At 42.0% G+C, this 19,329-nt stretch overlaps 1 protein-coding gene across 1 annotated transcript; it reads right to left on the bottom strand.

The window, feature by feature from the left end:
• Window positions 1-197: 197 nt before the first annotated feature.
• On the bottom strand, window positions 198-13,935 carry LOC139247290 (aryl hydrocarbon receptor-like; the record flags this gene model as incomplete). The annotated part of the gene is made up of 4 exons (XM_070871592.1): window positions 198-1,563; window positions 7,334-7,475; window positions 10,189-10,298; window positions 13,733-13,935. Coding segments are annotated over 4 exons (1,821 nt in total), but the record flags the coding sequence as incomplete, so codon positions are not given.
• Between the last annotated feature and the right edge of the window lie 5,394 nt (window positions 13,936-19,329).

Raw genomic sequence — 19,329 nt, 5'->3', positions numbered from 1 at the left:
ATTCCATCTTACCCAGTCTTGCCTATATGCGACTCCAGTGCCACGCCAATGCAGTTGACTCTTAAGCACCCTCTTAAGTGGCCGCACAAGCCACTCAGTTCCACCATCACTTTCTCAGGGCAACTAGGGATAGGCAATAAATGTTAGCCTTGCTAGCGACACCCACATTCCGAGAATGAAAAGAAAAGTGTATTTACCGTGGCTAAAAATGGCTGTTGACCCGAGTTTGTAGGATTGAATTGCACAGTATCCATACAGGACAAATCATTTTCTGTTAGACATGGGATCATTGACATGGCACCTGTATAACATGCCTGTGGTGTAATTAAATTCATTGATGGGTTTACTGCACTACAATCCTGAATTTCTGAACGTTGCTGTACACAGTCCAAGTAGTCTTCCAAGCCACTAACTGTGGTATAGTTCTGTGTATGAAAGCCACCTACTGGCATATCGGTTTGGATGAAGTTAGAAGGCTGGGTTGGAACAGCAGCTGCTTGTTGGTACAACAAGAAGTCTTGCTGACAAGCTGAAGGGGTAGCATTAAGCTCAGATTTGTACTGGAACCCTGATGCTGTGCTGTCTAAGGCAGAGAAACCAAACTGCGTCTCCTGACCGTTGGCAAGTCTTTCCTTGCCAGAGTTGCAGTTTGTGAACAGTCCATTGACTTTCATGTGTTTCATTTTCTGGCATAGTTGCTGCTGTTCTTGTTGCTGATAATTTTCCATCTGAGGTTGCTGCTGCTGTTGTTGATAACGTTGCATCGGAGGTTGCTGTTGCTGATAATGTTGTATTTGAGGTTGTTGTTGCTGCTGATAATGTTGCATAGGAGGTTGCTGCTGCCGGAAGTGTTGCTTCGGAAGTTGTTGCTGCATCATGCAACTTGAGCTTGAATTAAGTGGCTTCTGTTGCATACAGCTTGAATACATGCAGTCTGACCTCTTTTTCAGTGATTCCTGGACATATGTTAGAATTTCCTCATTCAGTGCAATATTATTTATATCTCCAATCTCATCCCATTGAACACTCAGGAATGTCTCATCCTGGCATATGAGATCAAAGTCTTCCAGCCCTATATCAAGGCTTTTCATAGTGTTATAAAGCTCACTGCCAATGTTATTTGCCAAAATGTCTACATTTTCTTCAGGAGCAGGGAAAGGCTTTTGCTCCTGAAAACAGTTGGTATGATCCATCTTCCCAACATTATTACCTTCATTGAATAGAACCTCTTCCCAATCACTAGGAGATAAATCACTTAATTCTGCATCTTTGTTCTCATTAAAAAAGGTATTTTCAAAGCCAAACTTCTGATGTTGCGAAGGGGCAGATACATAGATGGATCTATCCTGGCTTAACATGGCACCAAGAAGGGAGTTTGGATCTATTGATTTCTGCCCTCTTGATGCTTCTGTTTTTCCAACGTTTCCATTGATTTTATTAATTACAGGATCCAATAATCCAAGCATTGAATAATTTCCTTCATATAGCAGTGCCTCCCCAGTTGCAAAATTAAAAGGCAACTGCAAGGTTCGTTTTTGCAAATTCTCTTCCCCTTCTTCTTCTCTAAATAGGAACAAAAATCCACTTTTGTTACAAACATCTATGCATCCAAGAATTTAAACATATCTTTTTTTTAAATAAATCGAGTTCTCAAAAAAATATTAAGTTAAAAAAAAGCCAATCTAAATGTCAAAAATATTAGATTACCTATTGGGTTTCAAAAAATATTAAGTTAAAAAAAAGCCAATCTAAATGTCAAAAATATTAGATTACCTATTGGGTTTCAGGGATTCTCGATTAAAAAATGAACATTAAATTCTAGATTCAAATAAAAACTTCTATCATACAAAAAGGGAAAAGAGGCAGTGGGAGGAAATCATGCAAGATAATTACAGGAGTGCTTGCCATCGCATCCTCACTTTCGGTAACTTGATTCAATGTATATTTTACCCAATGGGCCTGATAAAAGGCTGTCCTCATCTGTAGCATACATTGAGGCTTGTTATTTTCATTTTTGTGAATTCAGTTGTTTGGATTACTTCAAAGGAACTGAAGCTTTAGAACTTGGGAAAATAAAATGGGAACAATATTGACAAAAATGATGTAGAACAGCAAGAGTGCAGGAACAATATATTCTGCTAAAATGAAAGAACAAAATAAGCAATAATGAGACTTTGTGAATGAATAAAGCCATAAAGGAACAATTGAGGGTAAGGAAAGAAGTATCCACTAAGTACATAGACAGTGGGGGAGTGCATGATAAGGGAGAATACAAAAAGATTAGGAGAGAAATCAAAAAAACAATTAGGAAGGCAAAGAGGAACTATAAAATTAAATTATCAAGGAACATTAAAAAAAAGTAAAACATTTTACAGGCACATCAATAAAAAAGGAAGGTTGGGATGGGAATATGGCCATTAAGGGATAGACAGGATAATACCATGGGTCTTCTTCTTAGGTGGTCCCTCGTATCGAGGATGACTTGCTTTCACACCAAAAAGGGATGAGTTCACAGGTGTTTCGAAGAGGACCTGATATTCCAGGTCGCAAACTACATATTGAAAGGTGGAAGATGCCTGTGCATGGACTTTTTTAATATGTGGTGGCTCTTGACAGAGCTAGGTCTTGGTCCAGTGGCAAGGATTAACCAAGATGACTGGAGACCAGCTCTGCTGCACGGATAAATGTGAGGTATTACATTTTGGTAGGAAGAATAGGAAGGTCACTTATTAGTTGGATGGTGCAAGTCTAGGTGGGGTAGAGGAACAAAGGGATCTCGGAGTAGAAATACACAAATCACTAAAAGTTGCAACACAGTTTAGCAAGGCAATAAAAAAAGCAAACCAAGCACTAGGGTTTATTTCTAGAGGTATAGAATTGAAAAGTAGGGAAGTTATGCTAAATCTGCATCGAATCTTGGTTAGACCACATTTTGAGTACTGCGTACAGTTCTGGTCACCATATTATAAAAAGGATTTAGAGGCACCGGAAAGGGTGCAGAGAGGATTTACAAGGAGGAAACGGAAAGGATGAATAGGCTGGGTCTCATTTCTCTTGAAAAAAGGCTGAGGGTTGACCTAATAGAACTCTTTAAAATTATGAAATGTTTAGATTTCATAATGTTTAGGGAATAGAGAGAATGTTTCCACTTGTGGGGAAGGGCTAACTAGAAGTCATCAATATAAGATAGTCACCAAGAAATCAAATAGGGGATTCAGAAGAAACCTCTTTATCCAAAGATGATGAGAATATCAAACTTGCTACCACAGGGAGTGGTTAAAGCGAACAGTATAGATTAATTTAAGGGGCGGCTAGACAAGCCTATATGGGAGAAGGGAATAGAGGGTTATGTTAATAGATTTAGATGAGGAAAGATGGGAGAAGGCTCAAGTGGAGCATAAATGCCGGCATGGTGTGGTTGGGCCGAATGGCCTGTTTCTGTGTCGTATATCCTGTGTAATTTAACCTGACAGGGAGGTTTCTAAGTTTAAAAAAATAACTCTAATCACCATCAGCGAATCGGGTATGGAATGTTACTACATAGACACAATAGAATCTATCTGGTATTGAAGGTATGGAGCAGTTTGAAAAATAATTTCCAAATGTTCATGGTCCTTTTCCATAAATAAAACTATAGAGAAGCCTGATCAGCAGATAAATCCACCAGCTCCATAACAGAATCCTTACTGCTTGAAGACTACTCAAGAATCAGAAGTCAATTTTGTGCATTGTATTCATCAAATCAAGTATGTAACAAGTCTTCAGGAAAGAAATTCCAGTGAAAACTGACATTATTTCAGGAGATCTTTATTGGGCAACTTTACTCCCTTCTCCTTTGAGAAAAGAAAGTAATCCAATTGGAGCTAAGGAAGTAACTACCACCCTCAGATGACTCAGTTGAAAGCATTTGATGATGAAGAAGTTGCTCTAGTTTCTTCTGGCAACAGAACTGGCAGGAAAGTTGAGTAGCTTAGTAACATCTGGGCTAATGCTGCAACTGAAGGATTTGTTATGGCGGTGAACATAACATAGCCAGCCACATACTGAGAAAAGTCTGATTAGCTGACAACAGGTCCATGAAATGAAATTCAAGAAATCCCTAAAGGAGTATTTGCTCTTGCATGGAGAGCAAAATAATTTAATTGGAGAAAGTGCTTGCTCTGTCACAAAGATGAATCAGAGGTGGGTGCTTCAGATACTGATGAAAGTCTTACAAAAGCAAAATACTGCGAGTGCTGGAATCTGAAATAAAAACAGAAAATGCTGGAAACCTCAGTGGGTCAGGCAGCATCTATGGAGGGAAACAGAGTTAACGTTCCAGGTTGATGGCCCTTTGTCAGAACTGCCAAAAGTTTGAAATTAACAGATCCTTAAGGAGCACTGAAAGGGGGAAGGGAAGAAAGAACAAAAGGGAAGGTCTGTGGTAGGGTGGAAGACACGAGAGATTTGTGAGTCAAAAGGGATGATGGGCCAAAGTGAGATGGTAACAGAAGTTAGAAAAAGATGAGTCTAAATAGGGTGTGAATGGCAGAATAATTACCAGCTGCCACGGGAAAGAGAGAGAGAAACAAAAACACATTAGTTCGGGGGGGGGTTAATAAAAAAAGGAGGAAAGGGAGCAAAATATGGGTAGAGGTTATGGTCTGAAATTATAAACTCGATGTTGAGTCCAGAAGGCTGTAAAGTGCCTAAATGAAAGATGAGGTGCTGTTCCTTTGAACTTGCGTTGAGCTTCATTGGAACAGTTTAGGAGGCGGTGGACTGAGAGGTCAGAGTGGGAATGGAGCGGATAATTAAAGTGACAGGCGACCGGAAGCTCAGGTTCATGCTTACGGACTGGATGGAGATGTTCAGTAAAGCGGTCACCCAATCTGCGTTTGGTCTCTCCATTGTGGAGGAGACCACATCGTGAGCAGCAAATACAGTATACTAAATTGAAAGTACAAGAAGTAAATCACTTTCACCTGGAAGGTGTATTTGGGGCCTTGGACAGTGGGAAGGGAAGGAGTAAAAATGGCAGGTGTTGCATCTCCTGTGCTTGCAAGGGACTGTGTCGTGGGAAGGGGAGGTGGTGCTGGGGGTGACTGCAGAATGGACCAGGTGTCGCGCAGGGAGCGGGCCCTTCGGAATGCTGAGAGGGGAGGGGAGGGGAAGATGTGATTGGTGGTGGGATCACGCTGGAGGTGGCGGAAATGGCGAAGGATGATCCGTTGAATGTGGAGGCTAGTGGGGTGAAAGGTGAGGACAAAGTGAACCCTGTTTTGGTTCTGAGAGGGAGGGGAAAGGTGAGAGTAGAGGTGCGGGAAATAGACCGGACACGGTCAAGGGCCATGTTAACCACAGCGGAGGGGAATCCTTAGTTCAGAAAAAAGGAAGACATATCAGAGGCACTGGTGTGGAAGGTGACGTCGCCAGAGCAGATGCGACGGAGATGGAAAAACTGGGAGAATGGAATGGAGATTTACAGGATGCGGGGTGAGAGAAAGTGTAGTCCAGGTAGCTGTGGGAATCAGTGGGCTGATAGTGAATATTTGTCAATCGTCTATCCCCAGAAATGGAGACAGAGAAGTCGAGGAAGGGAAGGGTCGGAGATGGACCATGTGAAGGTGAGGGAAGGGTGGAAATTGGTTGCAAAGTGAATTAAATTTTCTAGTTCAGGGCGAGAGAAGGAAATAGCACCAATACAGTCATCAATGTGCCGGCAAAAGAGGTGAGGGAGGGAACTTGAGTAGGACTGAAACAAAGAATGTTCCACGAAAAGGCAAGCATAGCTAGGACCCATGCGTGTTCCCATAGCAATACCTTTAATTTGGAGGAAGTGAGTGAAGTCAAAGGAGAAGTTGTTCAATGTGTGAACAAGTTCAGCCAGGCGGAGGAGGTGGTGGTAGATGGGGACTGGTTGGGCCTCTGCTTGAGGAAGAACTGGAGTGCCATCAGGCCATCCTGGTGGGGGATGGAAGTGCAGAGGGATTGGACATCTGTAGTGAAAAGGAGACATTTAAAATAATGAAAGGGATAGACAAGATAGAGGCAGAGAGGTTGTTTCCACTGGTCGGGGAGACTAGAATTAGGGGGCACAGCCTCAAAATACGGGGGAGCCAATTTAAAACCGAGTTGAGAAGGAATTTCTTCTCCCAGAGGGTTGTGAATCTGTGGAATTCTCTGCCCAGCGAAGCAGTTGAGGCTAGCTCATGGAATGTATTCAAATCACAGATAGATAGATTTTTAATCAATAAGGGAATTAAGGGTTACGGGGAGCAGGCGGGTAAGTGGAGCTGAGTCCACGGCCAGATCAGCCATGATCTTGTTGAATGGTGGAGCAGGCTCGAGGGGCTAGATGGCCTACTCCTGTTCCTAATTCTTATGTTCAGTTGGGGCCAGGAAACTGGAAAGTGTTAAAGTGACAGAGGCCATCAGAGGAGTCACAGATATAGGTGGGAAGAGACTGGACAAGGGGAGAAAAAATAGAGTCGAAAAAGAGAAAGAAGAAATAAGTTCCATGGGAAAGAGCAGGCTGAAATGATGGGTCTACCAGGCAATCTTGTTTGTAGATCTTGGGAAGGAGGTAGAAGCAAAATTCTTACTTGTTTTTAGGTTGCAAAAGTCTTATATGAACGGAGTCTGGGTAGTCTTACCCAGTTTCTCATGGGCATGTTCTAGAAAACAAAACTCAGCTATTGAGGGAAATAAAAAATATAAACCTGTTGCAGTAGGGAATACTTGGAGGTTAAATTAACTTTTACTCTGTAGCTGGCTGTGTTACATCTGACCTGGAAGTAATTGGTGCTGACTCTGGGTACCTGGGATGCAAGCATGTTACCAGCACTAGCATTCCTCACCCGATAACAACAAACCATAAACTCAAAAGTGCATTTTAAAAAAAAAATCCATCTTTGAATGTAGATATGGTTTTAGAACTTAGGGAAGAAATCTATTGAAGTATACCAAATCAAATAAAACATAAAAGAGAACAGTGAGTTATCATCAATGATAGAGAAAAAGGTATTTAATGGCCTAGAACAAAGGTTTTTTGGGGACAGAGGGAGGATCAACTGCTCGAGATACATGGCACAAAGTTATTAAAAGGGACAGTGCTCTAAATGATTTCCCTTATTGGATGATGAAAGCTCATATTGCATGCGGAAGCTAGATGATTAAAAAAAAATCAACATTAAATCAAACTAAAAACAAGTTGCAAGTGCATTTAGATATGATTTCCCCCTCACCTGAAAAAGATCAGAAAGCTACATTAAAGCCCCATTTAGTAATTTTCTTTGTCATCAAAAGCTCAACATACTGCTGGATTTCAATGCGAATCAGTTTCAGTACTTACGTGAGGGGTTTTTGTGTGGCTATAATATAATCTGGCTTCCCATTCTTGTATCCCAATCTTGCACTGGCTTGCACCCAAGTCCACCCATTTTCTTTAGTCAAAAGCCTGAAAACAATCATTCCACTTTCTCCTGTCTTCATCACTAAAATGTAGAAACCAGGGGTAAAAAAAAGTGTTATTGAATGATCAGCCTTACTAATTTCTGTACATTGAAATTGTGTTTTAGTAATTATTTTAACTACTTCAAGTGCAGAAACTTGAGTTAGTGAGCGAGTAAACGACAAATAAAATTGTAACATGTTATTTAGTACACAATAAAACATAGAACCACGTCAGTTCTGACGAAAGGTCATTGACCAAAAACGTTAACTGTTTCTCTCTCCACAGATGCTGCCTGACCTGCTGAGTATGTCCAGCGTTTTTAAACTATCAACACTTTCCCACCTAATAAGTCAATAATATGGCTTCCCTATCAATGTGCACTGTGTTCCTTTATTGTCTGCCAACATCATGTAAATTAAAAACTCCTGCACATTTAATTCTGATAACTTAAGCTATACTTTACCTCATGTAAGATTTAAGCATATTTGCTTACGCAGTCCATTTGAATGAAATTTACAAAGAAAATCATTCACTTCTGGAAATTATGTAGTGCCACTTTTGTAAAATAATTCAGGTTTGGTTGTGGAGATGACCTTAGCTGCTGGTACTAGTACTATAATAGTACTAAAAAAAGGCTTGGGGTATTCTAAGTTGTTACAGTCTTTTGAAATGCCGTTCCTCAGATGGCAAATAACTGGAATAAACATCATGTACCAAAAAAAAAACGAGTATCTGTAAATGATCACATTATCAAGATGCTGAATTTATGTAATCTAATATATTTATGCTATCTAACATTGGAGCAAGAAAGGATTTTGGATCCATTGACTGTTGTTTCCTCAGCATTATTTGCTCATGTTTGATGCTTTTCAAGCACATAAATGTGATTTTTCACTCTGTAGAATCTATTAACCCATGAAGTGAAAAATATCCTTCGTAAAAGAATACATTTTTGAATTACCGTAGCCTTGATGTTTCTAAACTTCCGTAGTGTTGGTTATCATGCCAAAAACATCACCTCTATAGTTTAACAAAAATTGTAACATGGTTTCTTAATATCTCTTAAAGGGGAACATTATATGGGGGGTGGGGGGGCGGTGGTGGTATATGGATTGGGGGATGGGTGGGAAGAAGAGGTATATAGGTTGGGAGGGGGGGGGGGAGGGAGAGGGAAGAGGTATATGGGGGGGTGGAAAAGGTATATGGGTGGGGGTGGAGAGGTATATTGGTGGTGCGGGGGGGGGGGGGGGAGATGAATATGGGTGTTGGGGGGGCGGGAGAGGTACATAGATGGGGGGGGGGGATAAGAGGTATATGGGGGAGGGGGGGGGGAAGAGGAGGTATATGGGGGAGAGGGGGAGAAGAGGTATATGGGTGGGGGCGGGAGAAGAGGTATATGGGGAGAGGAGAAGAGAAGAGATATATGGGTGGGTGGGGGGGGGGGGAAGAAGAGGTATATGGGTGAGGGGGGTTGGGGGAAGAAGAGGTATATGGGTGAGGGGGATAAGAGGTATATGGGGGGAGGGGGGAAGAAGAGGTATATGGGTGGGGGGGGGGGGAAGAAGAGGTATATGGGTGGGGGGGGGGGGGAAGAAGAGGTATATGGGGGGAGGGGGGAAGAAGCGGTATATGGGTGGAGGGGGGGGGGGAAGAGATATATGGGTGGGGGGGGGAAGACAAGAGATATATGGGTGGGGGGGGGAAGACAAGAGATATATGGGTGGGGGGGGGAAGACAAGAGATATATGGGTGGGGGGGGGAAGACAAGAGATATATGGGTGGGGGGTGGGGAAGAGAGGTGTGCGGGGTGGGGAAGAGAGGTGTGCGGGGTGGGGAAGAGAGGTGTGCGGGGTGGGGAAGAGAGGTGTGCGGGGTGGGGAAGAGAGGTGTGCGGGGTGGGGAAGAGAGGTGTGCGGGGTGGGGAAGAGAGGTGTGCGGGGTGGGGAAGAGAGGTGTGCGGGGTGGGGAAGAGAGGTGTGCGGGGTGGGGAAGAGAGGTGTGCGGGGTGGGGAAGAGAGGTGTGCGGGGTGGGGAAGAGAGGTGTGCGGGGTGGGGAAGAGAGGTGTGCGGGGTGGGGAAGAGAGGTGTACGGGGTGGGGAAGAGAGGTGTACGGGGTGGGGAAGAGAGGTGTACGGGGTGGGGAAGAGAGGTGTACGGGGTGGGGAAGAGAGGTGTACGGGGTGGGGAAGAGAGGTGTGCGGGGTGGGGAAGAGAGGTGTGCGGGGTGGGGAAGAGAGGTGTGCGGGGTGGGGAAGAGAGGTGTGCGGGGTGGGGAAGAGAGGTGTGCGGGGTGGGGAAGAGAGGTGTACGGGGTGGGGAAGAGAGGTGTACGGGGTGGGGAAGAGAGGTGTACGGGGTGGGGAAGAGAGGTGTACGGGGTGGGGAAGAGAGGTGTACGGGGTGGGGAAGAGAGGTATATGGGGTGGGGGGGGGGAAAGAGAGGTATATACGTTTGGGGGGGTGAGGGTAAGAGAAAGAGTTGCTGAGGAAGCTAGCATTAACTAACAGGACATCATTTTCTATACTTTAATTCTATACTGACTGTATAACTACTACTTTGGTAGAGTTAACATAGGAAGGTTTGCTGAATACATTGTAATAGGTGAATTTTGGTCAGTTTTATTCCTGTGAACAGTAAAAATCTACTAATAAAGGACTGTAGAACTCTAATTTGTGTGGCTTGACGAACTGATGGTCTTTTCCAGACGAAAACAAAAAAGTGCATTGGCACAAAATTGAAAACTGTACTTACTTCGGACATGGCTTTCTGCACAATACATCATGTCAGCTGCATGAATAAATTGATAGCCGGTTCCTCGCATACATAATTCAGCCTCAGTGTAACCTAGGACAATCTTGCTTCTGCAGCAAAACAAAGCAGTGATTTCTCAAAGCACATTTTCAGCCAGGTTTGCAAGCACAAAATCCTATAAGGTTTTATTTTTAACATGAAATTATATCATATATGAAAGGTTTTTCTTTCCTTCAGAATTCATAAATAGATAAATAGATCATATATCTGTAAAATATCACTATATGTGACCAACAATGCCACGCCATAAATAGTAACTTTCCAACATATGAGAGATATGGAATGTATTGCCTGTGAGGGAACAACCCAAATGGAATATGAGACACCAGAAATTCAATTCGAACAGCTGCACATCAGAGTGTCACCTATCAACGTAGAAACTCATACCTAATAGCAACCCTACTTCATGCTGTGCTGTGAAAGGCAAGAACAGACCTAAACTATATTGATTATAAATTTAAAGGAAACAGGAAATTTAAGCAAAAATGGAATGAACAGGATACTGCATTAGACTCTGTTGCAATGTATTCCATCCATGAAGGAGACTCATGTACCCCTTCAAATTACATTGGCTTATTTGGTCAGCGAACACACAGAACATTAAGCAACCTCCTCTAAAGTAATTATGAAATTTAACAAGTGTTGAATACGTGTGTTGTACTGTATAATATTTTTGCTGTTATACTACAGGCTTTCCATTATATTTTTGGAATGATTGCTCTTCCAACACTTGGGTCTACTTGGAAATATTGAAGTTTAATGAAATGTAATTCAATATGTCCATAACACAATTGTTAAACATTATAAGTAACCTGTATCATACTTATTTATTGGTTATGTACCAAAAAGACAGTTAGCTACTCCAAGTGGAGGAGGAGAAAGAGAGCTTTTGCAATTTGTATCGCAGCTTTAACAAAAATCCCCAAGGCACTCTAGAGGAAAAAATAAAAAAGGACAGAGGCCGAACCATAGTAGGAAAGCTAGGAGGAAATAAAACTTAATCGAAAAAGCTTTTTAGAGGAGAGATGAAGGATTTAGATGGGATAGTTATTTCCATGGAGTGGGACTAAAACAGCTCAAGGTTCTAATACTAATAGGGGAAAGGAATGCCCAAAGTTGAGGGGTATCAGAGGGAATTCAAGGCTCTTTGAGGTTCCAGACGTCAGTTGGGGCAATGCCATGGAGGGATTTGAAATGGAGAATGAGGAGTTTTATTTGGGGGAGACGGAACCAATATAGGTGAGTGAGGACGTAGTGTAAGATAGGATGACGGTGCTGGAGTGGACAGGGAGAGGGTAGAGGATCAATGGCAAGCGAGTGGAGTTTACTGCAGGGGTCAAAACTGGTGGCTTTGATCTTCCTAATGCCTAGTTGTGGAAATTTTGTATCATCCGAGATCTAATGAGAATTACAGTAGGATGTCAACATACGTATGAAAGTTGACTCCATGCCCATGGATGTCATCACTGCAGGGTTAACGCCTCTTTAAAAAAAATAGAAAGGGAGAAAATATCATACAAGCTCTTTCTTTATGGCAGCAATGGGGGTGCTTAAGAAGGGTGAAGGTGTTAACTGTAGCAAAGGCAGTGTAGAGGTCAAAGAGGGCAAGGAGAGACAGCAAACTATGGTTGCAGTCACACAGTAGGCCACTAGTAACTTTGACCAGCATATTCTCAGTACTGCAGGCAGGCTGGAAGTCTGATTGGAAGGTGTCGAACAGAGAATGATGGAAATGTAGTGCAGGCACCACCAAAGAATAAGCGGGAAGACAAGTTAAAATCAGGAAGCAGGGATTAAGAAATGTCAAGACTGGGTTCTAAAAGTCTGAAGATGGTGAGAGGAAGGACAGAGCATGTCAAGAGTTCTATAGTTCTGAGATCCTGAGGAAAAAATGATTCAGAGTTGGAAGATAATTCCATTGCTTCAGAAAAATCCCCAGAATAAAGCAAAGATTAGAAAAATATTTAAGAAAACAATAGTAAGAGAAAGGAGGGAGAGGGAGAAAGACAAAAGAGAAAGAAAGAGGCAGAAAGAAGAGGGAGTAAAGAAAAGCAAGAGAAAGAATTAAGTGATACGAGAAAGAATTTGAAATTATATTGCACTTTATTACTCCTCAGAAACAGCTCAAAAGCATTTCACATGTCGTTTAAAGTACAGTGATTTAGGTAGGGAAATGCCAGTCTTTTTTGTTCACAAACAGTAATGACCAGTTAATTTGTTTTTGGTGGTGTTGGTTGCACTCCAGTAGATTTGGTACTCATTATGCATCAGTGGGTGAATTTAATTAACCCAGACATTCCCAATATCCTCCTACCGCAGGAATTTATTAAATCTTTTTTTAAAAGGACTCGTGTACCCATACTTGCTACATCCATCAGTCACCTGTCCCAAAGATATCTGAGAAACCAAATACTGCCTGGCATTGAACTTGATAGTCAACTATATAGTCCCCTTTAGTCACTATCACTATTCATTTTGAATAGTTCTTTTAAACCAACTACATACATCCTTTTATCATTATGAAAACCTCAATCATATTCCCCGATCCCAGGCTATTCCAAACATTTCCTAAGCCTATCTTCTTAGCCAACAGATCCACATTAAGATGTCATCCTTGTTACTTTCTGCAACCTTTTACGAGCATCAATATCCATCGCTAGGCCTAAGGACATAACTGGACACACTAGAGTTGATCCTGCATTCCGGTACTCCCAGGAACACTTAGAGAGAGCACATGTCCAGAAATTGTGGCCGCGCAGCCATAATCTTACATCCTTTATAGGCAGAAAATCTTTAACGATTTTGTGGCATTCTTCAGGAGGGAAGCCGTGCAACCCATGATTTTACATTCAGTATCTACAGGCTATACATTCACTATTTCTTGGTCCTTGATGTGTCAGCCGTGGCTAGTTGGTAGCACTCTCCCCTCTGAAAATTGTCAGCAGGTTGTAGTTTCAAGTCTCACTTCAGGGACTGGAGCACAAAAGTCTAGGCTGATACTCTAGAACAGTACTGAGAGTGCCATATTCCAAATGTGAATGAATCAGAGATGTGTATAACTCAAGCACAGTACATTTAGTTTTGTACTTACTCATCACACTGACTGCCAGGCAAGACAGTGGAATTACTTAATATCTGGATGTGCTGACTGGCAAGTGTAGTATCTTTCTGGATGGTTCAGCTAAAATAGTCTGAATAACCTTCCTAATCTGTATCTCTATTGCAACATAGCAATACTTTGCTTTCCCTGCATCTACTTCACATTGTTTGTGAACCTTTTGTGGCTGCTTAATGACTACCAAGTCCTTTTTCTGCTGTTACTTACAATGGGTAAGCCTCAAGTTGCCTGGTCCCATGAGCACGTCACATATTGAATAATATCTGCCATTTAAGATCCCATTTCTTTAACTTGCCTAAATAAGTGTCCAAGTTTAAATAATTGCTAACATAGTTTTATAAAGTTTAAGCAAATAATATCACTCACTTAGCATCACAGCCCATTGGTGTGAAGTCTAATTTGTGCTTGGTTCTGAAAATGAAATTTTTGGTTCGGATCTCCAAGATGGACGGAGGCTGGAGTGGTGTTGCTATTGCAAACAAAGCCAACTGTGGAGGGATAATTGAGCCATCTTTCCCTTTCATGTTCTGCTCATAAAGAAATTTGAGTCTGCCTTGGAAATTCATAGCCTTGAAAGAACACATTTAGAAATTAGTTATTACAACTTTAATACAACACTGATAATGCTAGCTCGAATTGCTGAAAGTGAATCTAAAGTGCAGGACCAAAACATGTGTTAGTATTCAATAGCAGGTCAGCCTATGCAAAGGTTAGTGTGAAGAGCACTGCATCATAAACTATGAATTCATAAAATGGTTTCAATATGTAATTATAACTGGAAAATTATTTTCTCTTAGTGATGCCATAAATTATAGTGGTGGGATCAGAGAACCCTCCATAATTATTGGCCCAAAATTGCCAGCACCAAAATGAATCTCAATCATTAGTGAAGGCTTTTATAGATTTCAAAGTATTCATACAGTTTCAATCCTACAACAGCTGCAAACATTTTTAACAGAAACATTGCAATACTTCACATTAGAAAGCAGAGCTACACAAAGATCTGAACACTTTGTTCCAATAAAACACTAATCACATTTTATTAGAACAAAGATCATCTAACTAACTTTTTAAGCACAGCGCCAAATTTAAAGCATCCATGAAAAGAGCTCTACATGTGCATTTATATTATATGTATCAATTACTGCAGAGATAGTGCGTTTCAACAGTTAAATTATTATTCAAGTCACTTAGTGATTGAGGTGCAGGAACTACTTTTCATGCGCTAGCTAGTATTACATTATCACAGCACTGGAGGTTTTAGGCCATTCTGCAACGATTACCATGGGTGGGAATGCAGCGGCTACAAATTCTTAAATATACTGCTACCTACATCTTTAGTGACCTATGTCAATACAATATGGTTACTAGCCCCCTGAAGAATGTTCAGGTTAGAGTTTCAGAGAGCTCATTCATTGAAATTAATATGATTAGCTTTTTGAGATATAGATCGTTCAAATTGCTACAGAAAAGGAAAGTTGGTAGAGTAGAAATTATGACTTTTCAGTCATAAAATGTTATACAAGTGAAAAAGTTAACCAAAAATAAAAAAAAAACAGTATTTGTAAATGGGGGGGTGGGGGGTGTTCACAGTAGATAGGTAACAAGTACAAAAGATTACCTTCGGAAAGACTTGGACTAATTCTGCAGATGGTTTGGGATAACCACAGATGGATTTTAATATGGCTAAAAGTAGGGTAATGCATAGAAACAGATAAAAGCAGATCTGTATCATATAGAAGAATCTTTTTTTGAACATAAGAATTAAGAGCAGGAGTAGGCCATATGGCCCCTCGAGCCTGCTCCACCATTCAATATCATGGCTGATCTTCAACCTCAACTTCACTTTCCTGCCCGATCCCCATATTCCTGGATTCCCCTAGAGTCCAAAAATCTATTGATCTCAGTCTTGCATATACTCAGCATCCACAGCCTTTGGTGTAGAGAATTCCCAAGATTCACAACCCTCTGAGTGAATTCCTCACCTCAGTCTTGAAAAGGGAGGGTGAACAGTCAGTTGTCGTGGTGCACATCGGTACCAACGATATAGGTAAAAAAAGGATGAGGTCCTACGAGACGAATTGAAGGAGCTAGGAGCTAAATTAAAAGGTAGGACCTCAAAAGTAGTAATCTCGGGATTGCTATCAGTGCCACGTGCTAGTCAGAGTAGGAATCACAGGATAGCTCAGATGAATACGTGTCTTGAGCAGTGGTGCAGCAGGGAGGGATTCAAATTCCTCGGGCATTGGAACCGGTTCTAGGGGAGGTGGGACCAGTACAAACCGGATGGTCTGCACCTGGGCAGGACCGGAACCAATGTCCTAGGGGGAGTGTTTGCTGGTGCTGTTGGGGAGGAGTTAAACTAATATGGCAGGGGGATGGGAACCAATGCAGGGAGACAGAGGGAAACAAAATGGAGACAAAAGCAAAAGACAGAAAGGAGATGAGTAAAAGTGGAGGGCAGAGAAACCCAAGGCAAAAAACAAAAAGGGCCACTGTACAGCAAAATTCTAAAGGGTCAAAGTGTAATAAAAAGGCAAGCATGAAAGCTTGGTGCCTCAATGCAAGGAGTATTCAGAACCCAAGAGAGGGCTCTGAGCTAGTTAGAGTGGGTGAGAGCTCAGATGAAAAGGACCCCCAAGAAAGAATGCAAAAGGCAGGAAGCAACAGAGCAGAGTAGCACTGGGATAAGTGTAAACCACAAGGTGATAGGAAGGGACAATATGTTTGAATATGAAGGGGCTGCAGGAGGGGTCAAAACTAAAAATCATGGTTTAAAAACTAGTATTAAAACACTTTACCTAAACGCACGCAGCATTCAAAATAAAGTAAATGAGTTGACAGCACAAATCATTACAAATGGGTATGATTTGGTGGCCATTACAGAAACATGGTTGCAGGGTGGCCAAGACTGGGAATTAAACATACAGTGGTATCTGACAATTCGGAAAGATAGACAAGAAGGGAAAGGAGGTGGGGTAGCTCTGTTAATAAAGGAAGATATCAGGGCAGTTGTGAGAGATGATATTGGCTCTAATGAACAAAATGTTGAATCAGTGTGGGTGGAGATTAGAGATAGTAAGGGGAAAAAGTCACTGGTGGGAGTAGTTTATAGGCCCCCAAATAATAACTTCATGGTGGGGCGGGCAATAATCAAGGGAATAATGGAGGCATGTGAAAAAGGAACGGCAGTAATCATGGGGGATTTTAACCTACATATCGATTGATCAAATCAAATCGCACGAGGTAGCCTTGAGGAGGAATTCATAGAATGCATATGGGATTGTTTCTTAGAACAGTATGTTACAGAACCTACAAGGGAGCAAGCGATCTTAGATTTGGTCCTGTGTAATGAGACAGGAATAATAAACGGTCTCCTAGTAAAAGATCCTCTCGGAATGAGTGATCATAGTATGGTTGAATTTGTAATACAGATTGAGGGTGAGGAAGTAGTGTCTCAAACGAGCGTACTATGCTTAAACAAAGGAGACTACAGTGAGATGAGGGCAGAGTTGGCTAAAGGCAGGAAGCAACAGAGCAGAGTAGCACTGGAGTAAGTGTAAACCACAACTGGAAACACAGACTAAACGGTGGCACAATTGAGGAACAGTGGAGGACTTTTAAGGAGCTCTTTCATAGTGCTCAACAAAAATATATTCCAGTGAAAAAGAAAGGCGGTAAGAGAAGGCATAAACAGCCGTGGATAACCAAGAAAATAAAGGAGAGTATCAAATTAAAAACCAATGCGTATAAGGTGGCCAAGGTTAGTGGGAAACTAGAAGATTGGGAAAATTTTAAACGACAGGAAAGAATGACTAAGAAAGCAATAAAGAAAGGAAAGATAGATTACGAAAGTAAACTTGCGCAAAACATAAAAACAGATAGTAAAAGCTTTTACAGATATATAAAACGGAAAAGAGTGACTAAAGTAAATGTTGGTCCCTTAGAAGATGAGAAGGGGGATTTAATAATGGGAAATGTGGAAATGGCTGAGACCTTAAACAATTATTTTGCTTCCGTCTTCACAGTGGAAGACACAAAAATCATGCCAAAAATTGCTGGTCACGGGAATGGGGGAACGGAGGACCTTGAGACAATCACTATCACTAGGAGGGTAGTGCTGGACAGGCAAATGGGACTCAAGGTAGACAAGTCCCCTGGGTCCTGATGAAATGCATCCCAGGGTATTAAGAGATGGCGGAAGTTATAGCAGATGCATTCGTTATAATCTACCAAAATTCTCTGGACTCTAGGGAGGTACCAGCGGATTGGAAAGCAGCTAATCTAACGCCTCTGTTTAAAAAAGGGGGTAGACAAAAGGCAGGTAACTATAGGCCGGTTAGTTTAACATCTGTAGTGGGGAAAATGCTTGAAACTATTAAAGGAAGAAATAGTGGGACATCTAGATAGGAATAGTGCAATCAAGCAGACGCAACATGGATTCATGAAGGGGAAATCATGTTTAACTAATTTACTGGAATTCTTTGAGGATATAATGAGCATGGTGGATAGAGGTGTACTGATGGATGTGGTGTATTTAGATTTCCAAAAGGCATTCAATAAGGTGCCACACAAAAGGTTACTGCAGAAGATAAAGGTACGCGGAGTCAGAGGAAATGTATTAGCATGGATGGAGAATTGGCTGGCTAACAGAAAGCAGAGAGTCAGGATAAATGGGTCCTTTTCGGATTGGAAATCGGTGGTTAGTGGTGTGCCACAGGGATCGGTGCTGGGATCACAACTGTTTACAATATACATAGATGACCTGGAAGAGGGGACAGAGTGTAGTGCAACAAAATTTGCAGATGACACAAAGATTAGTGGGAAAGCGGGTTGTGTAGAGGACACAGAGAGGCTGCAAAGAGATTTAGATAGGTTAAGTGAATGGGCTAAGGTTTGGCAGATGGAATACAATGTCGGAAAATGTGAGGTCATCCACCTTGGAAAGAAAAATAGTAAAAGGGAATATTATTTGAATGGGGAGAAATTACAACATGCTGCGGTGCAGAGGGACCTGGGGGTCCTTGTGAATGAATCCCAAAAAGTTAGTTTGCAGGTGCAGCAGGTAATCAGGAAGGCGAATGGAATGTTGGCCTTCATTGCGAGAGGGATGGAGTACAAAAGCAGGGAGGTCCTGCTGCAACTGTACAGGGTATTGGTGAGGCCGCACCTGGAGTACTGCGTGCAGTTTTGGTCACCTTACTTAAGGATATACTAGCTTTGGAGTGGGTACAGAGACGATTCACTAGGCTGATACCGGAGATGAGTGGGTTACCTTATGATGATAGATTGAGTAGACTGGGTCTTTACTCGTTGGAGTTCAGAAGGATGAGGGGTGATCTTATAGAAACATTTAAAATCATGAAAGGGATAGACAAGATAGAGGCAGGGAGGTTGGTTCCACTAGTTGGGGAGACTAGAACTAGGGGGCACAGCCTCAAAATACGGGGGAGCCAATTTAAAACCGAGTTGAGAAGAAATTTCTTCTCCCAGAGGGTTGTGAATCTGTGGAATTCTCTGCCCAAGGAAGCAGTTGAGGCTGGCTCATTGAATGTATTCAAATCAGATAGATAGATTTTTAACCAATAAGGGAATTAAGGGTTACGGGGAGCGGGCGGATAAGTGGAGTTGAGTCCACGGCCAGATCAGCCATGATCTTGTTGAATGGTGGAGCAGGCTCGAGGGGCTAGATGGCCTACTCCTGTTCCTAATTCTTATGTTCTCATGAATGGCCGACCCAGCCAGGGGAAACAACCTCTCAGCATCTACCCTGTCAATTACCCTCAGAATCATGTGTTTCAATGGGATCATCTTTCATTTTCCTAAACTCCAGCGAGTCTAGGCATAATCTAATCAATCTCTCCTCATAGGACAACCCTCTCATCCCAGGGATCAATGCAGTGAATCTTCGTTGCACCGCCTCTAAGGCGAGTATGTCCTTCCTCAGATAGGGAAATTGTGCA

Source organism: Pristiophorus japonicus, unplaced genomic scaffold (assembly GCF_044704955.1).
Source record: "Pristiophorus japonicus isolate sPriJap1 unplaced genomic scaffold, sPriJap1.hap1 HAP1_SCAFFOLD_2688, whole genome shotgun sequence".
Taxonomy (NCBI): domain Eukaryota; kingdom Metazoa; phylum Chordata; class Chondrichthyes; family Pristiophoridae; genus Pristiophorus; species Pristiophorus japonicus.
This window is presented reverse-complemented; position numbering and strand designations above follow the sequence as displayed.